This window comes from Electrona antarctica, assembly GCF_951216825.1.
Source record: "Electrona antarctica genome assembly, chromosome: 8".
Classification (NCBI taxonomy): domain Eukaryota; kingdom Metazoa; phylum Chordata; class Actinopteri; order Myctophiformes; family Myctophidae; genus Electrona; species Electrona antarctica.
The window spans coordinates 45880123-45905979 of NC_136789.1; the positions used below are offsets into that span (position 1 = coordinate 45880123).

At 42.6% G+C, this 25857-nt stretch overlaps 1 protein-coding gene across 1 annotated transcript in view; it reads right to left on the reverse strand.

The window, feature by feature from the left end:
- LOC306927625 (ferroxidase HEPHL1-like) overlaps positions 1–25857 on the reverse strand; it is a 30000-nt gene that overhangs the window by 532 nt on the left and 3611 nt on the right. The window contains exons 2-19 of the mRNA XM_079507425.1: positions 22100–22344; positions 18262–18474; positions 17759–17962; positions 16959–17213; positions 16170–16338; positions 15521–15651; positions 15140–15247; positions 11908–12107; positions 10566–10710; positions 9713–9925; positions 8709–8925; positions 8291–8430; positions 7412–7534; positions 5951–6057; positions 4288–4519; positions 3417–3556; positions 1935–2085; positions 233–247 (exon numbers count right to left, since the gene is read on the reverse strand). Coding sequence (XP_079363551.1) covers positions 233–247; positions 1935–2085; positions 3417–3556; positions 4288–4519; positions 5951–6057; positions 7412–7534; positions 8291–8430; positions 8709–8925; positions 9713–9925; positions 10566–10710; positions 11908–12107; positions 15140–15247; positions 15521–15651; positions 16170–16338; positions 16959–17213; positions 17759–17962; positions 18262–18474; positions 22100–22344 — 3008 coding nt within the window. The remainder of the gene's footprint in view (positions 1–232; positions 248–1934; positions 2086–3416; positions 3557–4287; positions 4520–5950; positions 6058–7411; positions 7535–8290; positions 8431–8708; positions 8926–9712; positions 9926–10565; positions 10711–11907; positions 12108–15139; positions 15248–15520; positions 15652–16169; positions 16339–16958; positions 17214–17758; positions 17963–18261; positions 18475–22099; positions 22345–25857) is intronic.

A 25857-nucleotide genomic window follows, 5' to 3' on the forward strand; every position in this document is an offset into this window, starting at 1 on the left:
GGATGACAGAGAACAGTAGAAGCATCCAACAAGTGTTATTGGGTGGTGTTGCGCTAAAATACTACATTTAATGCTAGTACTAATAATAAGAATACATTTCATTATAACGATTAGTTTACAAAATGCTTTATATAGTACATCACTTAAATAAAATAAATAATATACATTATGACAGAACAATAATTAAGTATAACAAGCATCAATAAAACAGTAAGAAAGTACAGTGTCTTACCATGTGAAGAATTCTCTGAAATAAAAAACAAAGACAAAAACGTTGTTAGCCCAATTTCCACATGCCCACATGTCTCTAGTGCCCAGTTGTCCAGCTGCCCACATGTCCCTAGTAGTGCCCAGTTGTCCAGCTGCCCACATGTCCCTAGTGCCCAGTTGTCAAGGTGTCCACATGTCCCTAGTGCCCAGTTGTCAAGGTGTCCACATGTCCCTAGTGCCCAGTTGTCCAGGTGCCCACATGTCCCTAGTGCCCAGTTGTCCAGGTGCCCACATGTCCCAAGTAGTGCCCAGTTGTCTAGGTGCCCACATGTCCCTAGTGCCCAGTTGTCCAGCTGCCCACATGTCCCTAGTAGTGCCCAGTTGTCCAGCTACCCACATGTCCCTAGTGCCCAGTTGTCAAGGTGTCCACATGTCCCTAGTGCCCAGTTGTCAAGGTGTCCACATGTCCCTAGTGCCCAGTTGTCCAGGTGCCCACATGCCCCTAGTGCCCAGTTGACCATGTGCCCACATGTCCCTAGTGCCCAGTTGTCCAGGTGCCCAGGTATCTCTACCCCTATGTGTCAAGTTGTCCAGGTGCCCACATGCCCTTAGTGCACAGATGGTTTTGCTGCCCAATTGTCCCTAGTGCCCAGTTGGTTTTGGTGCCCACTTGACCTGTTAAGTTACAGTCATGTCTAAATGGAGGCTCCCCATGTCAACCGCTAGAGGGCAGGATAGGACAACAAAACAATCTCATATGAAGTACTCCACTTGTCTTACAGTCTTTATTACAGTAGACATTACATTCGTTTTGTCCATCTTACAGGGAATCACTACTGCCCCCACGGTTTCCTGTGGTACAGCACCTTACAGATATGTACAGACCACAGACTAGGGATGTCAATTATTGATTCATTCATTAATTGATAATTGATAACCTCATCGATCGATTAACCAGTTAGTTAATAAGTGGAGTTTTTTTCTCTCAATTTCTAACATGAAAATCTACATGATTTTGTAACCCATTTTTCACCCCTGTGTCAATTATCTAATGTGATCCTGGGCTGACCTCATGCTTCCTTCTATGCATGAGGAGTCCAAACTGCTTCTTTTCACCTGACAGGGTCCCTGGTTGGACGTAGTGCGTGGGAGTAACACGTTATTCCAACCAGTTCCTTTCCCCTCCATCAGGCCAGGGGGAGGCAGTTTAGAGACCAGGATTACTGCATTTTTTTTTTTGAGGGGGACACAGGGAGAACATGCAAACTCCACACAGAAAGGCCCTTTCACCAACCCCGCCTCGGGTATGAGTACTGAAGACGCGGAGGAGGGAACACGCCGCCAGCACCCACAGCTTCCCCAGCGGGAATCGAACCCAGGCCCTTCTAGCTGTGAGGCGACAGCAGTACTAACTGTGCCACTGTGCCCCTCAATCCCTATCCGAATTTAAAGTCATGTTGTGTAACTTCAATGAAACTACAGTGAGATCCGTCATAGTCAACATAAATAAAAGGGGGTCCTTGGCATCAGCATCGGACACGAAATATACTTAACCAAGTGTCAAAATTTTAGATGGGAGTGAGAATGCATTGACATAAATGAGAACATCATAAGTGCATATGTAACAATAAGCATTTACATATCTCATATCAATATGATACAACGATATGGTCCACAGAAGCCACCTGGTCCTCACAACATTAGAAGTACGTAACATACGGTACCTATGGTGAACGTGGTCTCCATGCCAGCATGGATGTGGTCAGTGACGTGACAGTGCAGCAGCCAGGTGCCAGGGTTTCCTACCACCATCTCCACAGTCTGGAACGTCCCGGGGAAGAGGTCGAACACATCAGCACGATGCACGCGGTCCATCTGCACACGCACACACATACCGAGAAAGATGGAGGAACAATACGAATTTGAGGAACGGAGAGTAGTGACTAGCTATGATATGTTTCATTCAGCATTTGTATTTGGAAATATCTTCACATGATTCATTGCAACATACTGTAGGAAAGGATGTCACAGGTCAAGTCTTTCCACCCAGTTGTTGAGCAGATTTTAGTACAAAAATAACAAAGCAAAAAATGACAGATGACCTCAGTGTCCTTGACCTTTAACCTTTGGCCATCAAGCCATATGTCAGATAGTGAGTTACAGATCAAATATAAAGTATGCAATTATGTTCTGACTTGACGACACACACACACACACACACACACACACACACACACACACACACACACACACACACACACACACACACACACACACACACACACACACACACACACACACACACACACACACACAAAGTACTTCATTCATTTATGATGACATGCCGTCTAACGATACTGACACAAAAATGACAAGCGATAGGGACGGCTCTAATGATGACAGCAATGTCTAGTCGTGTTAAATCGAGGATCACAGTGACAACTTCCGTGTGAGCATATGGCAATTATGTGGCATCGATGATGTTTATGAAATAATAAAGAAGGTGTAAAGTAACTTTACTTAAGTACTGTAATTTTGAGGTATTTGCACTTTACTTGAGTAATTCCAATTTCCAATACTTTTACTTCTACTCCACTACATCTCAGAGACAAATATTGTACTTTCACTCCACTACAATTATTTGAAAACTTTAGTTATTAGTTACTTTGTAGATTCGGATTATTATTACAAAACATTCATTAACCACTTCAACTCTACAGTATGTACATGTATAGTGTCATTATATAGATATGTTCTAGTCACGTTCTTAGCTTACGCATGTTTCGCGATAAATGCATTTTTACATATGTGATGTATTCCCATGCTTTTTGTTCTTGCCTATTGTAAATCGCTCTGGATTAAGAGCGTCTGCTAAATGCCTAAATTGTAATTGTAAATTGTAATACATGCTCACAAACTCACAATCTCACAATGCGTCGCGACGCATTGTGAGATTGTAGATCTGCGATTTGTTATACATTTGAAAACTTGAAATGAGACATTCTGCATAATGAGTACTTGTACTTTTCGTACTCCAAGTACATTTTGACGACAATACTTTTGAACTTTTACTCAAGTAAATTTTGAATTCCGGACTTTTACTGGTAACGGAGTAGTTCTACTGTACATTGCAGTATTGATACTTTTACTCAAGTAACAAAATGTGAGTGTTTTTTCCACCACTGGAAGAAGGAGAGGGTGGGTACCTTGTAGAGGAAGGTCTCTGCGTGGAAGTGGACCGTGTGCATGTCCACCTCGTTGCCCATGCCCAGTAGGTACCAGTCTACCTTCTGGCCCTGCGTCATCAGCAGCCCCTGGAGGTTCCCATACAGCCTGCCGTTTATCCCTGCAATAGACAAACACGCACGCACGCACGCACGCAGGCAGGCACACACACGCACGCAGGCACACACACACGCGCGCGCACACAAGCATGCATGCAACCAGACACATGTACATTTTGTAAGGACATAACACAACCCTTAATTATAATGACTGAGTAACCATTTGAGGTGTTGCGGCGCATGCCATTTATCTCTTTAAACAGATTCACCTTAGACACACATGCGCACGCACGCACGCACGCACACACACACAAACACACACTAGTGAGATGACTCTGTGTCTTATGGAGTTTTCTTCTTCTTCTCCCTATCCTTCTATTTGTGTGTTCTGTCAGGCTGGACCAACATTATATTAATAGTGGACAGGACAGGTAGACTATAGGCTATATATATGCTTATTATTTTTTAATGGAATGAGAGTTAGCGAAAGAAAATCTTTTACGCCCTGTGCAGTACTGTCTGATTCGCCGGTCGAGGGCTGCACACAATGTGATGATGAGATGATATTTATGTCTGCTGCTTGACAAAAAGCAGAAACGGTACCATAGTAGCATAATTTCCCCTCATGATAGTTTAATGTTTTGTATTTTATTTGGGTGGTGTGTATATTGATCAGTCGAGGCGCCAAGATCGTGTTTCGAGGTGCAAAATGGTCCGTGGCGAGCTGTGTTACACTCAGACCCAGAAAGCGGTTGAAAGAATTGCAAGAAATGTGATTGTGATGCTTGCTCACCATGCATCTTGTTGCTCTCCTCAAAGTCCGGGTCTTTCTTCAACAGATCAGAGGCTTCAGTGTCTTTGCCGGTGTAATTTCTGATGTTGTCGTCAATGTACCAGGACTGGTTCTCATCAAAGACCATGAAGAGCAGGGCAAACTCCATCTCCACATCTCCCCTCTGTCTGTCGGCGCGTAAAGTCCCAGGCCTGCACACCACCAACGGTCCCAGCAGGCCGCTGTACAGGTCCTGAACGAGGAAAAGAGGAGCTGTGATTTACCATGGTCAATCTTTCATTGGTAGTTACAGATCAACCAGTTTGATTTGCTGGGGGGATGGGGATTCTTATTGGCAGTGGGGATATGTTTTTATCCTTGTTTCTGGTAAGACTGAATTAAATACTAGTCGACTGTCTGATATGGTTGATATCAAACAGTCTACAACAATTTAATTAATTTGTTTATTATTATCAAACCTAACAGTTTAATTTAAAACATCTACGCCCATTATGACGTGCTGAGACACGTTCAATAATGCTCTCATTCAGGTGAAAATAGAGACCGGCCGCTGGCCTCAGGGGCATTCTTGATGCTTTAATCCGAACAATTAGAGATATGACCACATCTTATTCATCAACTGTGCAGGCGGTTCAATCTTTGTGAAAAGTAAGCATTTAGTGGTATGAGAGATTTCCTTCAGGACCCACACACGTGAGTCCCAGTTGCAGCACAGTTCAGTGTGAAAGGGGTTTGTTTCAATCTCATGAACAACATGCACAGAAAAGAGATCAGGGGGGTCTTCAACGTTTTTCAAGCCAAGGACCCCTTAGCTGAGAGAGAGATTAGACCGCCCACTACATATTGTATAAAGTTGTGTTGCAGATATTTCAGATTTTCAGATAGCTTCATACATAGTCTTGTTTGACAGCACTATCATTGTGTAGCATTGCGTTGGGTTCATGTTAATATGTATTTTCAGACAGTTAACCACTTAAACCTCAAAACTTGCACCTGGTCTGCTCTTTATTCCCTCTTCTACAACAAACCTCTTTGCCGAAAATAGCGATCTACAAGCTCACAATGCCTTGCAGCGTGTGTTTGTCTTGCAACAGTTATTGGATGCAAGCCGTTGTGTTTAATCTGAAACACAGGCATAGCCTAAATTTGATAATGTTTCGGATTGGAAAATAGGTGAACATAATTGTTTCAGGCAGTCCAAAGCATTTAAATCTCCCCATCTGTAAATGTAATTGGCTTAACCGTACACATATACCCAGTCTTACGGAATACCCTCATGTGTGGATACATGCATTCTAGGCCTGCTATTATTATGATTATTATGATTATTTAGTAGTATGCCGTTGGGGAGGGTGAGTGTGGGGAGGGTCTTATGGGGAGTTGCTCCGACTGTGTACTGTACAAGGCTGAGAGGATCACTGTGTATCCTCAGCAAAAACTAGACAACACCACTATTGAAAATCTGAACGCGCTGATCGACGCTCCCGAGATGATTCAATTTGTTAATATATTAGCAGAATCCACTTTGACTCCATCGGTTTCCATGCTAAAAGGGCGATATTTTTCACCATACCATGAGATTGAATGGAATCAATATTTTGACTTATATTATGTGCAGGCGGCTTGAAGACAATGCAGAGGACCATGGCATCATATACAGTACCTTGGTGAAGTGTGTAGAGGAGAAGTAGGCATAGGAGATGCAGTTAGGATCTGAGACCCCTGGACCAGAGCTTTCAGGAATGTCCCATCTAACCTCGGTTATGTAGCCTGACAGGACAAGAACAAATACATTTACGTATGCATGCACACACACACACGTGCGCATGCACACACACGCTTAAATTGTTTGAGCGAAGCTATGTGTGCTAATAAAACGGTGTGAAACTGCGTGCTTGTGCCATGATTATGTCCAATGTGCCCTCCCGCTCCTAAGTGTGTATGGCCACGGTCCGTAAATTAAATGCTTTATAAGTTTGCAGCGTTCTCTGAATGATAGACTATGACCTTGGTTTCTGAGTGAAGATAATTGACTAGAATAGATATACTAGGTGACAAGAGCAGACCCAAAATCTCAGCAATTAATTACTGAGTGAGTAGGCTGCACATGGGTGACTCAGTTTTCTGTGTCTGTGGAATAATCTGCCATTGTAGCTAGGCTAAGTATATTTGTGCTTCATTTTAATATTTTGACATGCTGAATATGGTATAGGACTTTGAGAGGCAGTCTTTGTTGTTGTTTTATAGATACTAGTCCATACCCGTGCAGGCTTAAGAACAGCAAAACTAACACACAAGCAGGTGAGGCTGTTGTGCTGTATGCCTCACATACAGTATTACTGTATCTACTGTACTACTGAATCCCCCCTTCTGTAGACCTCCCTTCTGGCTCGGAAGCACCATGGGTCCGGTGGAAGACACTCAAGCGCCTGAGAACAGGAACGGGGTGATCAAAAGCTGCTATGGCCAGATGGGGTTACAAAACCGGCCCAACCATCTGTGAATGTGGAGAAGAGGACCATACGATGCAGCACTGTCTTGTCTGCCCTCTACTACCCAACCTGTGCAGCTTAAAAGATCTCGCAGAGTTCAACAACAATGCAAAAGACTGTGTAAAGAAATGGGAATCTAACCACATGCTTCAAAGATACGAAAATAACTACTACTCTGTACCCTCTTTCTCCCCTCTCTTTTCCTCTGCCGGCTCATGTGGCACAAGACACCCGTTATGTGATGCTCAGCCAATCACAGCGCACGCATTCAGATGACGCATTCTGAGGACGCAATCTGTAGAATTATTAGTTATATAGGCTATAATGAAATGTTTTGTTCCCCACGTGAATTATAATTGCACCCATCTGTATGTTCTGGCAATGGGGCTGGTGTGTGGAAACACGTTTCCCCATTTAGTTTGTCAAACGAATCGGTACCCTCGTGGTGCCGGGCCTGCGTGGAGTACAGTGCTATAACACACTGGATATATCTGACATTACTCTCCAGCAATGAGGTGGTTGGTGAAGCTGATCCATTGTGCATGATGAAGCATGTGTCAACAAATGGAATAAAATGACCTTAGACATTAGAAACACCATGAACATTTGGCATTTTCAGTCTCTATTCTCACCAGGTTGGACTGCAGAGAACCCATGGGCCTTCAGTCCATGGGGGTGAATGGAATAGGGCCGGCTGGCTTTGTTTTTGAACGTGATCAGAATCTGTTCCCCTACTTCAGCTTTGATTATTGGACCTGTAGCAGTAAAAAGAAAACACAAGCATACAAATTATCTACACACAAACTATCTACACACAAAGTCCTGTCTGGCATAAATTGGAACCTAATGGAACCTTATTATAGTTGTTCAGACCATACTGGACTGTGTGGCACCATTTACTGGTGTTTGCGACTGCCACTCAGTAAAGCTGGCCTCACACATAAGGATGTTGTATTATAATATTATATACTCTCATCAGATCATCTTAAACTGTCTTGATTTGTGTTATTTTCTTGTTTGTGTTGTTGTTGTTTTTTTGTTTTTGTCACTATGTTTGTCACTGTCAATTTATTTCTGAATTTGTAAAAAAAAAACATTCATCAAAAGTGTAATCATTTACTCTGTGAAACCATTAGACGTGGCTTGCTTTGCAGCCTAGTATAAACATACAAAGGAAGTTCTGTTAATTTTGTTTGGTTAAAAGGAAATGTCTGGTGGAAACCTAAAAGCAGGCAATGCCAATGTTTTGTCAGTTCTGATTTTGTTTTTGTGAGGGGGGGGGGGGGGGGGGGGTATTGAAAAAACAACACAGGAAAATGCAGTTTGTCTTAAAGAGTACAGCAGCAACATTGACAATGTAATGAAACTTTCATTTTGAGTTAATCTTGTGTGTAGTGCAGAATAAGGAAAGGAATTACATGTCTAAATTTCACTTCTGATGAGAGAGGTAAGAGCAGCACATTGTGAGGTCTGTGATTGATCGCGTGAATAAATAAGAATCAGGCTTATACCTAGAATGCCCAAGTGCATCTCTTGCGGCGGTCGTTTCTTCTGCGTTGAGAAGGTGTCATCCGTGTACTCCCTGTACACCACCTTCTTATAGCGGGAGCCAATTCGGTTCTCCCCTCGATCCAGGAACTCGTTGCCTGGACTGGGACACACGACAATCTGTCACCACTCACAAACAGTAATACTTATAAACATAAATAGCAATTTACCAAACCCAGGTACATCAACATGCAATTAGAGATGTAATCCCTGCAGGGTGGGAAGACATGCGCGCGCGCGCACACACACACACACACACACACACACACACACACACACACACACACACACACACACACACACACACACACACACACACACACACACACACACACACACACACACACACACACACACACACACACACACACACACACACACCTGTTCTCTAGTGTTCCATGGTTCTTCTCCTGTTCCCAGCCTCTGTCAGGTGCGTAGTCCCACTCCATCTCCTCAGCGCTGATGAAGTACTGGACGACCTTTGAAGGTCTGAATGGTTTATGAGTGACGTTGTGTCCGGGACAGTCCCGCACCGTGTACTGCTCCTGCATCCCACCAGTGAGGTGGTCTGTTACTCTGCAGCTCACTTCAAACGTGCCTGTATGAGAGCATCCACAGGGGTTTGGTTGGGGTTGGGGTTCAGATCAATTTGAATCTCTCATTGAATCTTTTGGGTCAGTGGTTCTCAAAGTGGGGTCCAGGGATCCATCAGGGTTCCCTGTGGGGGTTCCAACTCTGAGTGTATACAGTACACATTGGAACCAAATGGACCCATTGTACACTCCCAGCATTATGGGGGTAGTTGAAATTAAACCCATGGCAAACAACTGTTTTAGGTAAATTGTTGTATTAGTGGAGAGAGAGTGAGAAAAAACTATTTATCTTGGTGACAATATTCTTTCAGCCTTGTGGAACAACAGAAATCTATGTAGAAATGTTGTCAAAATTAAAACACATGGAGAATGTTCCCCTACTCTTCGCAATTGAACCCCAGCCCTAGGTAGAGCAGTTGTGAACAGCGGTGGTAATAATTAGAATTTTAGTAAGCGTACAGTATATGTACAAGAATCAAACATAATATGAATACTGTGAGTAATTCTGTGTTATACTGTATAAATTATAATGTATAACAGCGTCATGCAAAAGTAAGTCAATCTGCAAGCTCATGTGATGTTGAAGATTTTTGCCTGTAATGTCATTCCCAAAATAGAATGTCTGTCTGTGAGGTTTTATGAATATTGAATCAATGAAAAGTATTTACATGAGATTATAACAAAATAATAACTACATTGGAGTTCCTTTCAATGTCTCCACCCGAAAGCAACAACATTTGTGGAAGAAAGCAAATTGACTAGTAGTATGGTAAAGCAGCTGTCCAGACTGACCAGCAGTGGACGGCTTCATGAGCAAGGTAGCGGTGGTGTGTGGGAACAGGCTGACTGTGTCCCGGGTGGTGCCGTGCCTCTGGAAGGTGTTGCCCTCAAAATAAATGCCATGGATGTCCACCTCCGTGCCCAGACCGAAGTTGTACCACACAACTGTGTCCCCCGAACATAAGTCCAGGCTATGAAGGTTCCCATACATCCGGCCATTCACCGCTGAAATATATATATATATATTTTAAAAGATATACAAATCACAAGAACAATACAACAACACAAATATAACCTAGCCAATTGAGAATTACTTCCAGTTAACTTACTTTGGGGGAAAAATAAGAATTCTAGTGATGATGGCAACTGTTGGAGGCTAATCCGAATGTTACACAGTAAAATAATTAATAATTAATTTATTAGTGAATTAAAAATGCGAAAACGCACCAAGGTCGCAGTACCCCCTGCGGGCAATATCTCACAACGGGTAAGGGCTAGTAATAATAACTTAATGATAAATGAAAAATAAGGATTTTATTGTTTAATATACAACTCCAGTCCACCATGTGAGATTTCCAAATGTTTTTTTAATTGGATTTTGGATATATTATGAACATATAAGCTCTGTATATCTTTATAAGCTCTGTACATTGATCTACTTTTTAAGCATTAAATACAAATTCCATTCTGGTTAAAGAAAACACTCTGTATGAATATTTTAATACGGGGATCAAATATGAAAGGAAATCTCGGTGTCCAAAGTGCTGATATTCCATATCGATCCGCCCTTCCCTAAAGCATGATTTATAGTTATAGCAGGGAGAGCTGTCATCATTATGACCCTGAGGAAGAGGCATTAAACTACCATGCATCAAATTGCTCTCCTCAAATTCTTCATCTTCTGGATCTGTCTCATTGCTGCCGTACATTAAGATGTTTTCATCCAAGTACCAGCTCTCGTTCTCGTCCATGACAGAAAACAGCAGGAACATCTCCTTGTCCACGCCTTTCTGTTAAAGAACAAACAGTACAAGACAATTAGGCCAGTGGCAAACAGTCAGTTTATTATAATATCCATTAGGAATAATTGCACTTGCACTTAGAAACTTGTCTATGGTTATCTCTGGAGAAAAGTTGGTGGTTTTATTTAGCAGAGAAAACAATCCCACCAGCAAAGAGCCTTTAGTTAATCTATGAATTACTTTTTAACGAGTATTGGGTTATTCGCTTGGATAACGCACAGAATATCCGAAGGTATATTGGAATCGGGACAGCCCTAGAATGGGTTTTCAACAGGTGGTCTGCATCACTGGTGGTCCGTGAAGGTATTCCATGTGGTCCCTGTCTTCATGTAAGACATTGAAGATGTGTTTTTATCGACCACTAGTTGAGAAACAGTGCACTAATGACCTGGTGATTATGTAATTTATGATGACACATCAGTGTTGTCATTTACTGGGAGGTCAGATGTCAAGCCTTCCAGAGAAAAAGGAATTTGATTATTCAAACTCCTTTTTCTCTGGAAGGCTTGAAGTGAAAGTGTACCGGATTGACTGGTTGAGTCACCCTTATTAGGAAATGTGTCCATATACTGTAAGCTAAATTAAAACTGAAAGTGGATGTGTACCAGACTGACTGGTTGAGTCACCATTATTAGGAATGTGTCCATATAATCAATCACATGTGCGTGCTCGCTGATACATAAGTTGCAATGAATCAGTTAACATGAGTTTAATATGGAAGGTTAAGAGAACCATGTGATAGGAATAGGTCAGTGGTTCTCAATTTTCTTTTAGCTCTGGACCACTAGCATATCTCTGTTAAATAATGACTGATAAGGGCTTGATTTAATTCACCTCAAATTAACAAATTAAATGAAGCACTTAACAGTCAATATAATTTAATTTCAAAACAATTCCCCCACACCACGCCCATATCCCCCCATCCAACACAACATTTGGTCCCCAGGTTGATTCTTAGTCAGGGTGGTGGTCATGGTTCATAATCACTTGAAAACCCCTGGCCTAGAACAGGGGTTCTCAACGTTTTTGGCTGGGGACCCCCGGAAATGCTTTGGCAATGTCTCGCAAAAGACCCCCCAAAATAATTTGGCAACCCCCTGGGGGGTCGCGACCCACGGGTTGAGAACCCCTGGCCTAGAATATTGATCTGATCATGTTAGCTTGCAGTAAAAGCTGATGGCACACCTGGGTACCGTCCGTTCCCAGAGCTCCTCTCCTGCACACTAGTAAAGGTCCCACTAAACCCGAGCTGGTGTCCTTCACAGCATCAGTGCTGGAGAAGTACAGGTAAGGGATACAGTTTGGATCCGAGGGAGAGGGACCATCCAGAACCTTCCAGTTGTAGATGAAAGTCCTCCCAGGAGCTACTGCAGACCCATCAGCGCCTGTAGTATTAGGCACAGAGCACGATAATCAGTACATCTGCTACAAGACTCAGCAAGTACGGTATTTGAAATGGTTTCTTAGAATTATATTATTAAATTGGATTAGGTGATTGTTAAAGCACTTCATACCCTGGTGAAACTAGAAAAAGTGCTCCTTAGGTTATGGTGGGCCATTTACTGTATATTCGGAATGCAATGCATCGGTCTTCTAGTGGTGCTAAAACAGGCATGTGAGAACTTTCACGGCAATCGGATGCTGCGTTCATGATTTGAGGCATTTTGTTCAAAGCGAACCGCTCCTGCAAACTTTAGATGCATACTGTATCTTAACCAATAAAAAAAACTTGATCACATGACTATAGAGATCATGTGTACCGATTTGTGTGATGTTTGTACAAAATGTGTAATGTGTAATATAGTGTTTTAGGGGCCACTTAGCCTCAATGTAGCCTGACAGTGCGTTGTGGGTTAGAATCCTGAGCCCGGTGGCCTTTGTCTCTCTCCCCGTTTCCTGTCTCTCTTCACTAATACTATCCAATAAAGGCAGGAAAAAAACAAAACAAAAAACACTATACAAATAAAGTTATTAACTCCTTGCCACCCGAGAACGAGATAAACTTAACTTTGCACAGGTAGCCATGACCGAGAGAACGATATTTGATTAATAGTAATCCAGCATTGACAATTTTTTTTGTTAACGACCACGTAAACCACGTCCACGTAAAAACGGCCAAAATCCCAGCATGCATGCACGTGCACACACGCATGCCTTCTATGGACATTATGGCTCAAAATGAGATGAAATCGGCGCGTATTAAATATATATATATTTTTAAGATATTTTTGTGGTCTTTTTGCCTATATTGATAGATTTTACAGTAGTTAAACAGGAAAGGGGGAGAGAGATGGGGGGAAAGACACGCAGCAAAGGTCGTCGGGATCGGGACTCGAACCCGCGACACACTGTCAGGCTGGATTACCAGCCTAGGTGACACGTAATAAATTAATTAATCCAGCTTCGCGCTAATGAAAACACTCACTTGTAGGCCTCGTTGGGCTTCCACAGACCCCGGGGTCTAGATCAATTTCACTTCGAACAAAAACAAAGACCGCCCCTTCTCCGCTCATGCTGCAGATTCGTCTGGCACCTACTACCTAAAGCTCTACCGCCCTCTACTGCCCCGGGATGAGGTCCCGCAGCGTTAAGATCCAGCTGAGGCCAGGACTGTCGAAAATGCCCAATTAATCTCCCCTTTTGCTGAGTGTCAAATCAAAAATGTAATGTAGTCCCGGTGTCCTAAAGAGTCGCTCATACAGAATGGAAAAATAAATGTATGGGTTGCTTTTGCAAGCCTGCACTGAATTTTAACACATTGGCTAGCCTATCATGTGAGAGTGGGGAACCAGCAAGTAGAAAAGAATGGAGCTGCCGAGTCCTCCACAGGGAACGAGATAAAAACAGTCGTTTGTGTATTTGGTGTTAGTTCCAAGAGGATGCCTACGCACATAGTTTTAAGCTCCATGTGTGACTATGTGAGACAGTAAGCCCCCCACATTGGACCTCCTGCTGAAGACATGGTTGAATTTCTCTCATGGTTTATGATGGACAATTTTTATATTTAGGAGGTCCCCTAGTCCTCAGTTATTCACAGTAATAACTTTAAGTTAAGTGAGAGTTAACATCTTGCTTACATAAATTATATAGTTTAGTTTAGAGGCACAATTCTACATTATGTTGTGTGTTTACATTGAATGCATATTGTAGGGGTTCCACTATTCCTGTCTGCACATGCATGTGTGCAAACACACATACAGTGTCTACCATACAATCTCTCACTGTCATCCACCTATTAAAGATTTAATCCACTGTACTGTATACAAACAGGGTTTAATCCAGGAGTGGGCAACCTTGTCGGGCAACCTGTTTATCCGGATCACCAGGCACTGGGAACCACCACCGCTTTTATATCTTATTATACTGTAGCAATGTTGCAATGTGTCTGAATCTAATTGTGCAGTACTACTACTATACTGTAGGCTGCTAATTACAAAGTATCAATAAATAATGCAAAACTTTTAAAATACTGCACATGTGTAAAGATAGTTCTGGTTGAGATTTCAGTTAATTTATCATATTCTTGTCTTTTTTTGTTCCCTTTCTTCACCATTGTGACAGTTGTTGATTCATGAAGAAATGTTCCAGTCAACATGACACTTCCCATTCTGTGTGGACTTTGCATTGTTTCATGGTGTGACATCCCTTACTGACCTCATGCTCAATATCGTTGTCTTGTTAGCTGTCGTTGGACAGTAGTAGTATTTAAAAGCTAACACACAGGGATCAGTGAGTGATATGCAGACAGCACCATTCATGTGATCATTTGCGTTGTACCGCTCCCCTGATATTTGGGTTCAAATTCAAAAAAGCAAACCTGAATATGATTGGACAGTGAATGATACAGTATGAATGGATGTTTGGGTCTGGGATCGGCCAAAAAGCTCCTCAGTATTGACTGGTATAAACTGGTTTAATGGTTTGATAATGGTTTCTCACCCCGGTCTAATCAGAGCGTAGTATTAACATTCTTCACTGCCCTTAAGAAGAGTATTTGTTATGTGTGTGTGTACAATTTACAATTTAGGCATTTAGCAGACGCTCTTAATCCAGAGCGACTTACATTAAGCAAGAACAAAACATGAGAAAACATCACATATGTAAAATGCATTTATCAAGAAACATGCGTAAGCTAAGAACGTAACTAGAACATATCTATATAATGACACTATACATATAAACTATACATATACATATACATATACATATACATATACATATACATATACATATACATATACATATACATATACATATACATATAAACTATACATATACATATACATATGTACTGTACTTCAGCAGACTGTTTTTAACTTTTATCATCTTGCTCCTAAGTAAAGGCATGAACTGGCTACGCAAATCAGAGGGATCTACAAAGGACTCAGTCAAAGCTATCTGATCTGATCTTTCTCACCGTTTTGGTCAGAGTGCAGGCCGTGAGGCTGGATGCTGTAGTTTCTACCAGCGCGGTTCATGAAGGTCACTTGGAGGATATCACCTTCCTCTGCCCTGAGGACGGGACCTGAACACATGCAGGAGGGAATTGACGGAGATGAACACCAGAATTAATAGGGGAATTAATCACAGTAGCTGGAGAACACACAGTCAAGAGATGAGGGGATATTTTGGATGGTTTGAAACATAATATTTCAGTGAGATATGAGGGAAAACAAAGGACTGTGCTGTCAGACAGAATCAGCATGAAAGAAGGGGAACATGAGATGTCCCAGAGGAGAGAATGAATGAATGCTCAATTGACTTGGAACTCAGGATGCACAAAAAGAGCATGGCTCACCGAGGATTCCCAAGTTAGCAGGCTGCTCTCTTCTAGTTTTGAAGGTGCTGTTTGTGTACTCTGTATATACAACCTTCCTGTAGCGACCCCCGATCCTGCCCCCGTCTCTCCCAAAAAATGTCTCTGATGGGCTGTGAGAGAAACAGTGTGAGAGAGAGAGAAAGAGAAATTAAAACAGTGGTGACAGTGGTCATTGCGGGAAATGGGAGTAATTAAGGGTCATAAATAGGTAGTTTCTGTGTGTGTGTGTGTGTGTGTGTGTGTGTGTGTGTGTGTGTGTGTGTGTGTGTGTGTGTGTGTGAACTTGCGAGATAAAGACCTTCCTGTTTCTTTGCTGAGTCACAGATGTTGGGAATCTCATACTGCAGTGAAGCAGAACATGAGCAAACAGCTGGCCTGCAGTTAGATTATGTCACATCAGGGGGAAAACAGCAACCCCTAAAAAACCCCACTTACGCGGTTTACGCGGTTGTTTACGCGGTTTCAACTGTCTCACTCCCGGAAGACGTAAGTAGTGTATAGTAAATACACTCCCGGAAGAGCCTGTCACATACAGTAAATACACTGCTCTGCTGAAAGCCTTTCATACATAAGCAAGGCCCTCGATTTGATTTAAAGGCTGCCTTATGCCGATCAACAGCCCACGTACCTGTTCGCTTCAGTTAGTGATTTGTTAGTGATCAGATTCATCCCTGACGGCGCGTAGTCCCACTCCACCTCTTCAGCAGCCAGGTAGTAGGACCTGGTTACGTTCTCCACCGCTGTGGGCCTGGCCGCTGTACCACAGGACTTCACCTCATAGAAGGCCTGCATTCCAGCTGATGAACAGACACACACACCCATGCACATTTGTAAGGACATTATGCACACATGGGACAGACGTGTGGGATGAACACACTTCCAGTCCAGTATGATTCAAGGAGGGGAGTAGGTTTTTTGTGTCAGCATTGTTGTGTGCATCTGGATTTCCTGTACATGATGTCAGTGACCTGACCTGACATGAATGGAATGTCTCTTTTTTTGGAAAAACTAAAACAAATAAAAAACTAACCACCCAAAATAGAAATATTAGAAAGTAGACGTAAATGGCATGAACCAAAACGCCAACGAAGAACAGGCTAAATGCAAAACAAGAAAAAAAAAATATTGTAAAAATAATTGTATTCATTTTTATTATTATTAATGTATTAACTATTAACAAATATTTAGTGTAGAGACGACACTGGAGAAGCTCAGACTTTTATTAAGGTGGTGAATACAAAGTATCTGCAGTCAATTTGTACTCAGCACCTTAATAAATTGTCCAAGCTGCTCCAGTGTCTTCTGTACATTATGCTGTGTTGTCCTGCTCCTGTGATGCACCAGGCTTGCCTACATTTGGCTGAGGCGTGGCACTTTCTTCAAAACAATTTAGTGTTTCAAAGAAACTAGGTCCTACCCATTAGGTGGTCGTTAACTTGGCAGGTCAGCAGCCACTTCCCCATCTCCAGTGGAACCATCTCAGCTGTGACAAACGTTGCTGGGAACAGGCTGAGGACATCAGTGCGATGGCCGCGGTCCAACAACGTGTTTCCATGGAAATACGCAGAGTGAATGTCCACCTCGTTGCCCATGCCAAACAGATGCCAGGACACTGGACGGTGCTGACACAGCTTAATGCCAGGCAGGTTACCATACATGTAACCATTAATGGCTGTCATACAGGGAAAAGACAATAGGGAGAGGTAAGAGGCGACCACGACTGACAATACAAATAGATGAGGAAAGGGGAGAGCAGAAGGTAAACGACTACTACAGTACTTTCACCTGCACATTGGATTACAAATGTAACTTACATTTACAAATGTATTACAAATGTAACTTACATTTGTAATCTTACATTATGTAAGCAATCCAGCAAAGTAACTTCACACACGACTAACCCAAAGAAAGGCAGTTCAAAATTTAATTTAAATTTATGTTTAAATTAGAGTTTAGACAGTACAGAGGAGAGAAACAGGAGGAAGAGAATGGACAGAGTAGGATGGCATGTGACACGAGCCCTAAGGCCTAAACCACACCAGCTGCAACTAGTCGCAACTCCTTGCAACAAAACAAACCACACTAATGTAACTCCTTCAAACTACCATTGGGGAATATTGCAAGTAGTTGCAAGTAGTTGCATGTTGCAAAGAGTTGCGTGGCAAATCATTGGTGCGGTTTGGTCGACTCAATCACAGCCATGGAAAAACTACCCACCATGCATCAGGTTTGACTCTATAAATTCGGGATCACTCTGGTTGACACTGCCTGGGTCTGAGCAGAAGGTCTGAATGTTGTCATCCAGGTACCAGCTCAGGGCCTCGTCCACCACGTTGAACAGCAGGAACACATCCTGGTCCACATCCTTACGTACTGACTCCATCAGATTGTCAGCAGGCACAGTGCCCTCCTTCAGGATACCTACATGCAATGATACACTCTTGAAAGGCTACAGACGTTCTGTTCCTGTTTAAAGTTGTGAGTGTGATATACTGGAAAATCAGGGCAATATTCAGTGAAATACTCTTGCAGTATATCTGTAAACATACTTGACCACCATGCTTGCCTATTAGTCCACTTAGAAAGGTCCTTAGAAAGACCAAAACTAAGCAAACCTGTCACCTCCAGCTGCTGACGTTGGTGCAGAATAGGGTGCATGCACATTTGCTGGGAGAGAAAGCTGGACAAAATTTCAAGTACTGTATACTGTATTCTCTCACCTTTTTTACATGTCAGCAACGCCCCTATGAGTCCAGAGGATATGTCCCTGGGGGCTTCGACATGGGAGTGGTACACCCAGGTCAAACAGTTGGCATCGCCCTCCGTAGGGCCAAATTCTGGCCTGACCTCCCAGCGGTAAGTATAGCTGCCTCCCGGGGGAACAGCGTCATCCTGCTTCAACTTTGCAGATGTCCCGTCTGGGTAGAGCGCCCCTAGTGGACAAAGATTCATTAAGATCAGTTTTGATGCCAAGACTGTATGCTACTGTATGCTGTGACAGGAAATCAGGGTCAGAACCAGCTCTGCGAGGTTCTGTAACAGCTTGTTACAAGACCAGCACCTGATCCAGCTTTTTCCTAAAAATGTTTTTTATTAAATTTACAAAGCATTATTTATATATTGTGTCATATATCACAAAACAAAATAACTATTACACTGTGAGAAAATGTAATTGCTTATTAACCCAAATGATCTTTCTATAAATTATAATAATTGAAAACATGCCTATATTTATTCTGCTTCATTATGTATTTTATCTTGGAAATCTTGTTCCATATTCCAGTACTACATGTTAGTTTCATGTCCGTGAGAAACTACATTTCATTCAGCTGTGGATGAATGAAAATAAACAACGCGCTGTTGTTAATAGACTGTACTGTACATGATTTCTGTTGAAGGCCAAGTGGCAGTGTGTGTGTGTGTGTGTGTGTGTGTGTGTGTGACTGTGTGTGTGTGTGTGTGTGTGTGTGTGTGTGTGTGTGTGTGTGTGTGTGTGCGTGCGTGCGTGCGTGCGTGCGTGCGTGCGTGCGTGCGTGCGTGCGTGCGTGCGTGCGTGCGTGCGTGCGTGCGTGCGTGCGTGCGTGTGCGCGCGCGTGTGTATACTATATCTGTGTGTGCGTTATACTGTGCAATATATTACACAGTATGACGCACAGGCCTTCATGGCCTGAAAATCAGAGCACTACATCACACAAAGTTTGACCAATCAAATAAAGATGTTACATTTGTGGCGCCCACCCACCGTATCTGCCCACCATCCACCCATAAGCTACTTTTTTTAAATATGGGATATTATATTGCATCAGTCAGATCCAGTGCTGCAGAAGTCGGTTTTATTTTATTTTCATCATTACCTATTGGTTTGGCCCTGATCCATACCTCTCCTGTGTTTCACTTTTACTGCTGTTAAGTGCTACCGCAAACGAATTACCCCACAGGGATCAATAAAGGTTCATCTTATCTTACACAAGTCGCACTTTGTCCACTGTAAATGCCCTTAATACTCACATTCACTGTCGACGATTTAAAGAACAAATCCGATGACATAATTCCTTCCATATCTCCACTCCATTACCATATTCCATATGATTTGTGTGCTCACTAGTAAACATTAAATTGACCTGTAAAATTGGTAGCTACACCAGTGAACTTTGATTCCCTCCGTACTTACCGTAGTCTTTTCACATGGCTTTAACCACTTACTGTAAGTCCTACTGTATATACTTCATTGTCTGACGAATAGCAAAGACATAGTTGAAAATATTTTATTTCAAGCCGTTTTATTTCATGGCTTGTTCTGGATACCTGACCTGACGAAGATCTGTCAAGATCGAAACGTTGTCGTTTATTTATTAATTAAGTAATTCTTTACCAAAAGAATGGTGTGCGGGCCCTACCTCCTTCCATAATTGCCTTATTGGCCCTGCACCCACTGTCGAGGTGCGTGTAAATAGGTATGCTCTGAAATTGTTCTGGATACCTTCCAAGAAGCTGTCCTTCTGTAACATGAGGGAATGTACAATATTATATATCCTTCCTGTTAAACTGCATCCTTTGACTGCATGACTGTCCCAGATTGCATCAGAACCCCTATAACTTCTGACTGTATAAAAAAGAAAAAGAAGAAAAAAAGAAAAAGAAAAAATAGGCCATCGTTCATTGTCTGTCTCAAGGAGACACGATAAATAAAGCTGGTCTCAAGAAGGGAAAAGGTATTTACGAAATCCCTGTAAAGCCTGGGAGATTCATAGGATAGCAAGCCTGATTGGGTGAGAGAGTGCGTCCGCGCGCACGTGTGTGTGTGTGTGTGTGTGTGTTTGTCTGTCTGTACTTTGTGTGTACACTATATCTGTTCGTGTGTGTGTGTGGGGGGGGGGGGATTGCATAACAACTGAGTAAGTGTGCTCAGATTCCTTAGAAACTGTAGTTGAGTATGTACTGTATCTGTTACAATAGAATGTGAGTTAACAAGTAAGACGCGTAAACGCGGGAAGCGAACGAAGCTCGCTTCCCGCACACACACACACACACACACACACACACACACACACACACACACACACACACACACACACACACACACACACACACACACACACACACACACACACACACACACACACACACACACACACACACACACACACACACACGGCGGGCGGGTGGTGTAACAGCGTGACACACACACACACACACACACACACACACACACACACACACACACACACACACACACACACACACACACACACACACACACACACACACACACACACACACAGTTTTGGCCAGCTTCTAGAGCATAAACAATATAAGGCCATGCAGACAAAGCATTTGTGTCTATTATACGCCTGTTTTCTGACCATTGTTGAAAATAGTCCAGTTAGACATGGGAGTAGCAGTGAGAATAAGGCTTGTCCCAGTGACCCAAAAGAGAAACATCGAAACTAGTTTTATCAGATAAACCTTTGTGTGGTTTATCCCCTGAAGGTATCATAAACAAAATTCTGAAAGAAAAACAACTAACAAAAAAAGCAAAGGCTGGTAGTATTCACTTACAGTAGATGTGTCTACGATTTGTAAGGGCCACAGTGTAACTTCGGACTATTCTGATGCCTGGGATCACGTAAACGTCTCTTAATGAACAAACAAACATATATTGTATAATGTTATTATATTTATATTTGTTCTAATTTGAAGACCTAAAATGATCATTCACTCTAAAGGCCAATACAGGCTCCTTCCGACGTCGGAAAAGAAATGTCCGGTTCAGACAGTCAAGACATCTGAAACGTATCAGAAGGAGCATGTAGGCCATTACACCACAAGCATTTATTATTTCACACGTTAATTTACATGAATTAGCCCAGGCGGTGGCGTAACCGTCTGGGCACCCGACTGGTAATCCAGTCGCAGTGTGCCGCGGGTTCGACTCCCGAGCCCGACACGGCCTTTACTGCATGTCTTCCCCCATCTCTCTCCCGTTTCCTGTCAGCCTACTGTCTGTCCCTTCAAAAACCAATAAAAGGCGTAAGCCGCAAAAAAAACCGTTTGTGTCATGAGTACATCTAGCCTGCCCTGGCTTCAGCCCCTGATCGCTAGCCACGGCCATTGTTCTGGCGATTCAGGCTCTGGTCAGGTGACGCTGTCTATGGTGGGGTAAGACTCGGTTGAAAATCTGTACGGCCAATCAGTGCCGTTTCAACTCGATGACGCCAAACAACAGCACTGGACCAAACATCAACAAACATGGCTGCCCCCACTGCGGTAACTTGCAAACGTATACATTTTTTCACCTCTACCACTGGTTGTTGGATATAATAAGATCAGATTACGGTAAGAAAAGCGCTGGTCTGGAATTCTCCTGTGGTAAAAAAAACTAAAATATTCGAATACAATAAAATATTACTCTCATCATCTAGGTATAAGAGTGCACTAGGAGTGTGAAATGTGCCCCAGTGTCCCATGACTCCCATCACAGGTCCAAACTTGTGGTTCCATTTGTACACTCTTGTCATCAACATGTGTGTGCATCTAAAAACAGGATAAGTTTAATACCTTCAGCATCCTTCTCATAGAAGACTCCGTGAGGGTGCATGGAGTAGTTCCTGGAGGCAAAGTTCTTCAAGTGCACCATTATGACATCATCAACCTCCGCCCGCAGTATGGGCCCCAGGTACCCCAGCCAGGCAGGTCTGGGGGCCTCACGGGTGTATGAGGCATCTGTGTATTGTCGGAACATGGCCTTCTTGTACGTTCTGCCAATGCGATGGGGCCCTCCCTCCAAGAATACTTTTGCATGCCTACGAGACAGAGAGAGGGATAGGGGTGACATGAGTATTATAATGAATGAGTGAATGGACACATAAGAGGGTGTTGAATTAGGATAAGGCATGTGCCACTGGGGATCCGCTCATAATTCCGAAGGCACATTAGTCTGGACCAAGTCGTGCCGTCGGAAATAATGGCGCTGACCTGTGCCACTGCATGTCACTCTGGGTTATGTTGTTCCTCTATCTCTGTAAGTTATTTTTCTCTCAGCAATTCATAGAAGGTTGCTACAGGGCAGAATTGTCAGAATCACTTGAAGTTCATAGTAGGGCTTGTCAATTTGTACCGTGACAAGTTGACAAAGATGTAATACTTTCAACAAGGTACATGAAGTTTACATTAGTGTGATATTAGAATGTACATTGAGACAGACAGTACACTTAAAGGAGAATTCCATACTAGACGGCTTTCTTACCTTTATTTGTAGTTGTTACGTCCCCACCAAAGAGGTCCAGGTGTTATTTTGTGTAAAAGCGCATTATTGGCTATTTCCCCTACCATAAGCCCTCAATGAATTGCATTGAATTGCATTGAATTGAATGGGGCTATGGGGTGTTGTGCTAATTCGCTTATTTCCATCGCTCAAAACATTTGTCGCACATTTGTTTTGTATATATATCCTCTCTTCATAATGTAAATAGTATCCCAAGCGGCACACTTTACTACTTATTTCGATGGAAATAAGCGAATTAGCACAAAAACCCAACCCCCATTGAGGGCTTATGGTAGGGGAAATAGCCAATAATGCACTTTTGCACAAAATAACACCTGGACCTCTTTGGTGGGGACGTAGCAACTACAAATAAGGTAAGAAAGCCTTCTAGTATGGAATTCTCCTTTAAGCAGACTATACACAAATCACAGACAAAGCTCATAATAATACTGAACTAAATAAAAAGTACCCAAGTGTCATGGTCCAATGTAACATGAATAGTTATGAATTATTTATTATCATGGGTATACTAAGCACTATAAGCACACAGTTTTGCCAACAGTGCATGAAAAGATCTGTGTTTTTGCAATAGCTTTATGTTTGTCTTCAGCCCATAGGAGGTTGTTTGATCAGCTTGGGTTGGACTAATTCTAACTTTTACATTCCTTTGAAACTGCTGGACTAGATTAGTGACAAGCGTCAATCTCCAATGGCTGACGAACAGCCTACATACTGAACATATACAGCCTAAACTAGAACAACTGCTTGTTCTGAAATACTTCAGTGAGCACATTTCATCATGTGAAAGTGTATAGTATAAAACCATGTTAGATCTGCAAAGTACATCACTAGAGCACTCGTCTCTTGAGACAGACTGTTGCCTTTTGCCAATGGGTTCCCAGATTGCTGGAGCACAGAATACTGTACATGTCTGACATTCCTCAAAGGCCATTGGGCAATAATATTACAGATAGGAGATGTTTGAATGTTTAACTTTGCACAACCTGTGTATTTTACATTGTCTCTTAGTTTGCCTTTAGGTCGCAGGCATGATCAGACGGCGCTAAAAACGATAAAATTACCAAAACGTGGTTAAACTGGGCCTGGGCCGGAGCTCAGCGGTCCAGGCACCATGGCTGGTAGCCCAGTCTGGCAGTGTGCTGCGGGTTCGACTCCCGATCCCGGCGGCCTTTACTGCATGTCACCTCCCCATCTCTCCCCACATTTCCTGTCAGCCTACTGTCTATCCCTCTATAAAAAATATTAAATCATGGTGAAAGCCACAAACAAAACAAAAGTGGCTAAGCTCATTTAGCTGGGGACCACCATAGAACCACCTCAAGGACCGCTGGATTTTGAGAACCATGCACTGAGATAGATTACATCCTGTTGAAGATGAAATTTATATTACTTATTTTTTAAAGTGGACCTCGATCTTGTCTGGAGATAAACAGTTGTAATTCCTAGAAAGAGAGAATACAGGTGTTCTTTGTGTATTAGTCCTATTCCATGAAATTAGACAAGTACGTAGATCTAGAGTTGAACACCCACACAGTAGAGAGGAAGGAAAAGCTCCAGCTAGGCTACTGAATCTAAGCTAAAGCATCAGGTTCGAGGGGATTATGCCCCTGCCTGTGTGTCTGTGAGCAGCTAATCTCTCTCAGGCATCGCTGGACTGATTGCCATACAACTTTGCACACTCCCAGTAGGCCAAGGAACATCAAACGCCATCTGTGTGATTCAAGATGCCGATAGGGTTGCGTAAAGACCCTTCTGTGACACAACTTCGCAACGTTCGACACGGCGCGCTCGGTGGTGTCTCTCGTGGCTCAAGTTCGCTATAGACGGCGCCCCTCCGTCGTGGTCTAAAACTATACTTAAAAAGAAATGTAGTCAGCGGTTGTTGGACAAAATAGTGACAGCAGGGGGATTCGAACCCGGGAGGTGTGGATTCAGAGTTTAAATGGTGCATTTATATAGCGCCTTTATCCAAGGCGCTTGATGGATACATTGTTGTCTTGTTTACAAACTCATGTCCAGTTGGTCACTTTACCATATTCTGTCCCATATCCTCCTGAACTTTGGCCCAGGCCGTGGCATTCATATTTTGTCACCTTACTCTTCATACCATCATTTTACTCTTAGCCTACTGCCTGTTTACACAGGGTTGTTCATCTAATCTATAAATGTCAGGTCACCGCATGCACGTGCCTTATTTTATCATATTTATATTATGGATTTCTGACGCCAGGTTCAGATTTACTGTCTCTACTAGGCTCTCTGTCTTTCCCCCGTCCGGGAACTTGCAATACTGTAGCCCTTTTGTGATTTTAGCCTACATGCATTTGACCTTGGTGCCTAGTGAGAAAGTAGATAGCAGCTCAGGGTGAGAGTCAGGTTGCCAGGGCAACGCACCCAACAGAGGAATCAAGACACTTCCTAACTTGTGACGGCTACGTTACGACGCCTTCTCCATCAATGTGTTGGACCAATGAGCACTCGCCAACCGCGCCACCGTGGGACGTGCCCCTCTGACATTACGGATATGAACTATCTACAAGCCAATGAACTGACGTCATTCCTAGTATTAAGCCCGGAACAATGCTGAGGAGAAGAGAATTCGGCACTCGGACATTTGGACTATATTATTTTTAAATTATTTTCTAAATTATTTTGTACTAGCTGAATTCCAATACATTTCTCTGTAAATTGAATCTATTACCTACTAAAACATTGTAAAACCTGAAACCTTCCTCCTAAGTTTATTTGCGTCTGCCTTCAAATTACTTAAGGTATTTTTATGGTTCAGTATAGCTGTCTTGGTACATTCAGGATTTAAAGGGCAATTCATTTTTTCAACTCATTTTTAAGGTAAAGACAGCGCTACATTTGGGTTTTCTGGCTGAGCTATCGAAGTTATTATTATACAGTCCTTTCTAATTAGCATTATTAAATAGGTATCAATTTATAGTACCTAACAATTTGTGACCAATCTGGACATTAGTTGTGAACAAGACAATGATGTAGCCAAAACACTCCCGAGGTGATCGAC